This window comes from Oncorhynchus mykiss, chromosome 1, assembly GCF_057628025.1.
Source record: "Oncorhynchus mykiss isolate SJ-2025 chromosome 1, ASM5762802v1, whole genome shotgun sequence".
NCBI classification, from domain to species: Eukaryota; Metazoa; Chordata; class Actinopteri; order Salmoniformes; family Salmonidae; genus Oncorhynchus; species Oncorhynchus mykiss.
In genome coordinates, this window is record NC_143022.1 from 77,450,732 (window position 1) to 77,459,127 (window position 8,396).

General features: G+C 38.7%; 1 protein-coding gene across 6 annotated transcripts; it reads left to right on the top strand.

Moving 5' to 3' along the window:
• Positions 1-219: 219 nt before the first annotated feature.
• bnip3 (BCL2 interacting protein 3) lies at positions 220-7,905 on the top strand. Of its 6 annotated transcripts, none has more exons than XM_021615451.3 (7): positions 237-506; positions 899-1,058; positions 3,841-3,912; positions 4,387-4,447; positions 4,635-4,741; positions 6,856-7,005; positions 7,320-7,905. In XM_021615451.3, exons 1-7 carry the CDS (start codon positions 464-466, stop codon positions 7,360-7,362), a joined length of 636 nt encoding a protein of 211 aa, XP_021471126.2. In that variant the 5' UTR covers positions 237-463; the 3' UTR covers positions 7,363-7,905.
• The last annotated feature ends 491 nt before the right edge of the window (positions 7,906-8,396 follow it).

Here is an 8,396-nt window from a genome sequence, read left to right on the forward strand (position 1 = left end):
TCACGTGTCCTACTTATATCAGTGCATTCGTAACAACGTAAGCATTACGGAACGTATATTCAATCAAATTAACCTGACACAGTAAATAAGCCACTCATTTTTTTGTTGACCAAATTTGACTCTCTCATTGACCGCCATACAAAAAAGAATCGATTCCTGGGTCGGAAAACGCCACCTGCTGGAGGGAGACGAATTTTCTCTTTACCTCTTCCTCTGACCAGAGTGTACATGTGAGCAGCGCATGCGTGATGTTCACCAACGACAGCCGATAAGTTACTAGCCAATCACATTTCACTTGGCCCATGTCAACAAAAGATTTCGTTATAATTGTTTTCCTGCTGCCTGGTAGTGTTGCACAACAACTTCTAGTGCTTACTCGTGTGATCGATTAAAATAAGACCAAACGTTTTTATAGTTCGTCGACAGAGCTCTATGCGTTGTTTCGAACGCGTTTTAAATAAACATGTCGCTTCAGAAGGAAATTCCGTATGAGGAGAGCTTGCAGGGTCAGTACAGAAACTAAACATCAAATACGCTATTTTTTAGCTAACGTTAGCTGGCCACATAATTTTTATGTAAGTCTGCAATAGCTGACTAACAAACTAGCTAATATACCTAACGTAAGTTCAGCTAATGTTGGCCTCAACTGGAATTGTCAGGTCAGGGGAATATTGTTAAGGCCTGTCAAATAATAGCTAACGTAACTAACTAGACCTATGACTGTTAATGTGGTTCTACATTAAACGTTATATTTCTCACGGAATTGGATCACGTTATACTTCTGTTCATTCACTGGCAAGATTCAACACTAAACACGACAAAGGAAAATATCTAGCTAACGTTACTAGTAAGTTTCCAAACTAGTTTCTATATATCTGTGGGTAATATGTATCCCCAGGTTCCTGGGTGGAGTTGCACTATAACACTGGCAGTGGGAGTCAGGTGTGCCAGGAGCAGATCTCAACAACTGCTCTTGATGTAGACCTGGAGAAGTTACTACTAGACGCCCAACACGAGTCAAGCAGGAGTACCTCGAGAGGAAGCTCACAATGTGACAGGTATGGGGAAAGGAAATGGTTACAGTGCTGAGCCTTAGTTTCCCAGGAAACACGAAGATGAATTGCATTGAATTCTATGTCGGGCAGAAATGAGTGTTTCTAGTTACCTCTCACGACCTCTACAAGCAAGAATGTTGAATACAGTTCTATTTTAAACTACTTTATCTTTTGCCCGTGCAGTTGGTCATTTTGGAGGGTAGGAATGTGAAACATATCCACAGGAGAGTATAATTATATACATTTTCAAAGCCCTGGTAGTGCTTTCAGATTTCTATCATCTGAAGCATGTGCAGACCTGTGTAAACACGTATTTTTATATTGTGCACATGCTTCAGGTTATAGAATTCTGAACTGCACTATACCATCTCTTTGAAAACTTTATGTAATTATACTTTTCTAAATCAAATCAAACTTTATTTGTCACATGCGCCGAATACAAGTGTAGACCTTACTGTGAAATGCTTACTTACAAGCTTTTAAACAACAGTGCAGTTCAAGAGTTAAGACAATATTTACCAAATAAACTAAAGTAAAAATTCAATAAAAAAATTATGAAAAGTAACACAATAACAAAAACAAGGCCATTGAATAAATCCCGGAACATTTTCCAGTCTGCTAGCAAAACAGTCCTGTAGCATCAGTGTCATCTGACCACTTCCGTATTGAGCAAGTCACTGGTACTTCCTGCTTTAGTTTTTGCTTCTAAGCAGGAATCAGGAGGATATAATCATGGTCAGATTTGCCAATTGGAGGGCAGGGGAGAGCTTTGTATGCATCTCTATGTGTGGAGTAAAGGTGGTCTAGAGTTTTTTTGTATTTTAATATTTTTATAAATTGTATTTTTAGGTTCCGCATGTGACATGCTGTTAAAACTTTGGTAAAACTGATTTAAGTTTGCCTGCATTAAAATCCCCGGCCACTAGGAGAGCCGCTTCTGGATGAGCATTTTGTTGTTTGCTTATGGCGGTGTACACCTCGTTGAGTGCGTACTTAATAGAGGTCGACTGATTATGATTTTTCAACGCCGATACCGATTATTGGAGGACCAAAAAAGCAGATACCGATTAATCGGCCTATTTTTATATATAAAAATACAAATATATTTAAAAAATGTTTTATTTGTAATAATGACAATTACAACAATACTGAATCAGCACTTATTTTAACTTAATATAATACATAAATAAAATCAATTTAGCCTCAAGTAGATAATGAAACATGTTCAATTTGGTTTAAATAATGCAAAAACAAAGTGTTGGAGAAGAACGTAAAAGTGCAATATGCGCTATGTAAGAAAGCTAATGTTTCAGTTCCTTGCTCAGAACATGAGAACATATGAAAGCTGGTGGTTCCTTTTAACATGAGTCTTCAATATTCCCAGGTAAGAAGTTTTAGGTTGTAGTTATTATAGGACTATTTCCCTCTATACCATTTGTATTTCATTAACCTTTGACTATTGGATGTTCTTATAGGCACTTTAGTATTGCCAGTGTAACAGTATAGCTTCCGTCCCTCTCCTCACTCCTTCCTGGGCTTGAACCAGCAACTCAACGACAACAGCCACCACATCAAAGCGTTACCCGTGCAGAGCAAGGGAAACAACCACCCCAAGGCTCAGAGCGAGTGAAGTTTGAAACGCTATTAGCGCACGCCATCTAGCCAGCCATTTCACTTCGGTCACACCAGCCTCATCTCGGGAGTTGATAGGTTTGAAGTCATAAACAGCACAATGCTTGACACACAGGGAAGAGCTGCTGGCAAAACGCACAAAAGTGCTGTTTGAATGAATGTTTACGCGCCTGCTTCTGCCTACCACCGCTCAGTCAGATACTTAGATACTTGTGTGCTTGTATGCTCAGTCAGATTATATGTAACACAGGACACCCTAGATAATATCTAGTAATATCATCAACCATGTGTAGTTAACTAGTGATTATGATTGATTGTTTTTTATAAGATAAGTTTAATGCTAGCTAGCAACTTACCTTGGCTTACTGCATTTGCGTAACAGGCAGTCTCCTTGTGGAGTGCAACGAGAGAGAGGCAGGTCGTTATTGTGTTGGACTAGTTAACTGTAAGGTTGCAAGATTGGATCCCCCGAGCCCCTGAACGAGGCAGTTAACCCACCATTCCTAGGCCGTCATTGAAAATAAGAATGTGTTCTTAACTGACTTGCCTAGTTAAATAAAGATTAAATAAAGGTGTAAAAAAAAAAAATTGGGCAAATCGGCGCCCAAAAATAACGATTTCCGATAGTTATGAAAACTTGAAATCTGCCCTAATTAATCGTCCATTCCGATTAATCGGTCGACCTCTAGTACTTAGTGCCAGCATCGGTCTGTTTTGGTAAATAGACGGCTACGAATAATATAGATGAGAACTCTCTTGGTAGATAGCTTATCGTAAGGTACTCTACCTCAGGCGAGCAATACCTCGACACCTCTTTAATATTACACATCGCGCACCAGCTGTTATTGACAAAAAGACACACACCCCCACCCCTCGTCTTACCAGACGTGACATCTCTGTTCTGCCAGTGCATGAAAAATCCTGCCAGCTCTATATTATCCGTGTCGTCGTTCAGCCACAACTCTGTGAAACATAAGGTATTATAGTTCTTAATGTCCCGTTGGTAGGATAATCGTAATCGTATGTCATCAATTTTATTTTGCATGTTAGCAAGTAGAACGGAAGGCAGTGGGAGTTTACTCGCTCGCCTACGGATTCTCAGAAGGCAACCTGATCTGCATCCTCTCTTGCTCTGTATTTTCTTCACACAAAGGACAGGGATTTGGGCCTGTTCCCGGGAGAGCAGTGTATCCTTCTCGTCGGACTCGTTAAAGGAAAGTTCGTGGTGAGTAATCGCTGTTCTGAAGTCCAGAAGTTATTTTCGGTCATAAGAGACGGTAGCAGCAAACTTATGTACAAAATAAGTTACAAACAACACAAAAAAACGAACAAAATAGCACAATTTGGTCAGGAGCATGTAAAATGTCAGCCATCCTCTTCGGCGCCATCTTAGTGGATATATTGACTCATATTCCTACGGCAAACCAGTAAAGTATATTAAAATATAATTTTATTCAACATTTTGGCTTGTAGAGGTTGTGAGAGGAAGCTTTCCTTATTCAAATGCTCGTTTTTGCCCCTTATTCAGTTCATTTCAACATATGGTTTCCAGGCAAAGCCTTGGTATCCCTGTTCAAGGCCTGAGAATGTGGAGATAAGGATTATGTCATTTATAATGCTCTTTCTTAGCAGATGACCTAATACACATTTCAAAAGTTCTAGGGATGTCTTGAGTCATCTTTATTGTCTATCTTTCCAGTCCACTAAGGTCACAGACTCCTCTTCTTCTGTTTAGAGGCTCAGAGGGAAACAGTTCACAGGTAAAGACATGGTCCTTAGGGGTTGTAAGGTTGTCTTCTGTTGATCTCTGATATGTAATGTATTGTGATGTTCAGAAGGTAATAATTCATGATAATACCAGACTTTACATTCGGTGAATAGTACAAACATGTTTGTGATTATAATGTGGAAAGTGGTTTTACTAAGGAATTTCTTAATTGATTTCAGTCTGAGGAAGATAACCAAGAAATAATCCAGGAAGTAGAGAATCTACTGAAGAAGAATGCTGACTGGATCTGGGACTGGTCCAGTCGTCCTGAGAACAACCCACCAAAGTGCATAGTACCTCGTAATTATATACAGTAGGGCCCAATGTTCATAATGTTGAAGATAGAAATTGAATGTAGAGAGAGAACATTTCGGCACGGCTGAATTGTATAGATAATTTTAAAGGTCTTAGTGGCTGAGAGACTTATTTTAAAACAAACTTCCTGTAATTCTACACATTTTGACATGCAGCTGCGTGAAAATGTTGCAAATGTCCTGCAATTATACATATTCTAACATGGAGCTGAGAAAAAAATCTTGCTGTTTTTAAAGCTAATTTCCTGCAATTATATGCATTTTGCCATGGCTAATGCTGTATTCTTTCGCTCAAACATAATAACAAAATCATTACTGCTAAAGTCATTGTTTTGGGAATTTTCAATTTTCCCTGACTGTCTAGCTTTTATTTTGTTGATTTGTAAATTCTCAAAGATTATATATAAACAAATAATTGTCCATAATCTTTATACAATGAGTGGATCTAATCATGAATGCTGATTGGTTAAAACCGCATTCCAGCTGGTGTCTATTCCACAAGTTATCACCTGCTAAATCTATGAGTTAACATTTCCTGTACAATCCACTGTCTCATCAGCCCAGCCAGACAGTTTATCAACTTGATCTCCACTATAAAAAGCATTTAAACATTATCTCACATTTATTTTAGTCTAACATTTAGTTTTCAACTGTGGAGATTTGTATAAACCTTGCTGTCTGTCTCTCTATATATATATATATATATATATATACGGTTGTTCAGAGGCGCTAGCAATTGCAGCTAGTTTGATTTCTTTCCAGCTTCAGTTTGAAGTGGTTGTGTTAGTTGTGTTGTTGGCTAGCGCCTCTGAACAACCGTGTCCTGACAAGAGCTCAATTTCTATGCCGGGTGAAATTGTTCACCATTAGCTCATTGTTGTGGATGGATCCATATAAATGTCACTAGAAAACAGCTTAAACAAACGCAAATGCATTTACTTAGCGGTTATTCTGGCTGCACTTTTTGACATGACTGTAAGTTAGTCGTAGTTGGCTAGCTAGCAAGCAAGGGATAAGAATGTTGCCCGCCAGTATGGCAATGGAACATTTAGAACGAACGACTGGGTTGTGTCTGTACATTAAGAACAAAAAGACTGAACGACTGTGTTGCGTCTATTGCAAACGAACCGATAGAACCAACGACCAGTCGGCTTGGGTAGCAACCCTAGATTAGTGTCGGGACTATATCTTGTGGAAGGATGAAATGGTATGAATACATTAATCAAAATAACGCTTTTAATGGAAATATGTAAATCATTATTTGAAAATGTTGGTAACCCGTTGTATAAAAGTGATAATTCTCTCGAAGTCTGTGTTTGGAGGATATATTGGCATGGTTTACCGGTCCGAGACGACTTTTCCCACATTTTGTTAGGTTACAGCCGTATTCAAATATGTATTCAATCGTTTTTTCCCCTCATCAATCTACATACAATACCGCATAATAACAAAGCAAAAACAGGTTTTTAGACATTTTTGCTAATTTATAAAAAAAAAACTGAAATATACATTTACAGAATTATTTAAATACAGGTAAAAAAAATATTTAAAAAATTCAGACCCTTGACTCAGTACTTTGTTGAAGCACCTTTGGCAGCGATTACAGCCTTGTATCTTGGGTATGACGCTACAAGCTTGGCACACCTGTATTTGGGGAGTTTCTCCCATTCTTCTCTGCAGATCCTCTCGAGTTCTGTCAGGTTGTGCTCGAGCTCTGTCAGGTGTTGCTGCACAGCTATTTTCGGGTCTCTCCAGAGATGTTCAAACCTGTTTTCACTTTGTCATTGTGGGGTATTGTGTGTAGATTGCAGAGGATTTTTATTTTATTGAATCAATTTTAGAATACGGTTGTAACGGAACAAAATGTGGAAAAAGTCAGAGTACTTTCTGAAGGCACTATATATCTGGTTTTAGTCGTTTAATTTGACACTGAAAGGGTTTTTCCATACCCACTGTTTAGACTTAGGCGACCAGAAAAAATGCTTAGGCGGCCCACCCAAGAATTTCAATGGCAGAAAAATACCTGTAATCACTGATTTAAGATAAGATTTATTAACCCAGTTGTAACTGTGTTGTGTCTCTGTAGGGAGTTTCTGCTGAAACACCCCAGGCGCTCAGCCTCGCTCAGCATCAGGAAGACCAACGTCATGAAGAAAGGAGGCGTTCTCTCCCCTGACTTCCTCAAGCTTTTCCTTCCTTCATTATTCATTTCTCATATACTCGCAGTTGGCCTGGGGTAAGGGACTGAGCATTTTGTAACTTAAAACACAGTACAAATACATGCAGTCTATTGAATACTTTAAAAGCTGCCTTTTACTATTACTAAAAGTATGGTGCCCCAGATGGGTGTCGAATTGTTTTGTATTTTAGCTAAATGCCTTTTGAGAGTTGTAATACAATAAATCAAACACTACCCTGTTGAGGAAATGTAGGCTTCGTGAAAGCTTGCCGCTGGCCATGGATAGATATTTCAGAGTAGCCATGATACATTTTTACTTGAATCAAAATCATATTTTGAATGGCCCTTTGCTATTCTGTTCTTCTTCTCAGGATATACATTGGGAGGCGCCTCAGCACATACAGCACCTACTGAAGCTGATGCTGCATTATGAGACCACTGACTCATACAGCTGGCATGCCTTCAAATGGGGGCAACTTCAGAATCCAAGGAGAAGTGGTTGATGTAGCATTCTCCATTTTAGCTGATTGCCTCATCTTATCTTCTGAATGCTGTGACTGCTTCTTTCTCCCAGAAATGCCTTGAATCAGGAACTGATTTGTGCTGCCATGTTCCTCTCGCTTTTTTAGAATGTTGTTTTATATTGAACTGCTGCCAATTGGCATTGTTTCTCATTTTCTTACGCATATTGTGTTTGTGTTTTGCCTGTTTGTTACTCTTAAGGGAATGATTAATGTGAATGAATATTAATTGTGAAATAATTTCCTGCACTTATTTTCTTTGAAAAAAGCTGGGGTTAATACATTTCATGCAACATGTGAAAGGCAGGGTGTGAATTGCAACAAAAGTCCAACTTTTGGGGGGTCTTTAATTTAACCTATTTTCCTATTTGTTTAAAATTCTATTGTGTACTGTTACAGTGGTAAAGATGAAAATAAAAGCTTATTCCAAATTAAATGAACACCCTCACCACTCTGTCATGGTTTATACCAGTGACCGTTGGTTCAGGTTCTTTCAATTGCATTCATCTCTCTTATGTCTGTCTTGAGCTTTCGCTAGCAAACATGCAACATTATATTGACTGGATTCAGCTAGCAAACTTGCAACATTATCAACTGAGCCCTCAGTTTCCCCTGCTGATGAGCTCAGGACAGACACTTGTTTGCGTCCTGTATTTCAGGCCCTTTTCAGATGTCCCAACTTTTCTTTTTATAAAAAAGCTCAATTTGTCAGCAAGATGATTTAATTCAGGCTACAAGAGTGAAGGCCTGATGACAATCACTGATGTCATTACATGTTTTGGTGTTTTGTAACAACTGTCTCTTTCCATTCATTCAATGACTGGTGCACAGTGGACTGTTTGAATGATGCAATTAGTGGAGTGGATGAACGTGCATAGTGATTGACAATCAGATAAAAACATGTCTACTATTAGGTCCATAAATGTA

Coding starts and splice junctions, on each gene's coding strand:
- bnip3 (XM_021614653.3), top strand. CDS start 464: ATGTCGCTTCAGAAGGAAATTCCGTATGAGGAGAGCTTGCAGG. Junction 4,769..6,855: donor GTACCTCGTAATTATATACA/GTAGGGCCCAAT, acceptor GTGTCTCTGTAG/GGAGTTTCTGCTGAAACACC. Junction 7,006..7,319: donor ATACTCGCAGTTGGCCTGGG/GTAAGGGACTGA, acceptor TCTTCTTCTCAG/GATATACATTGGGAGGCGCC.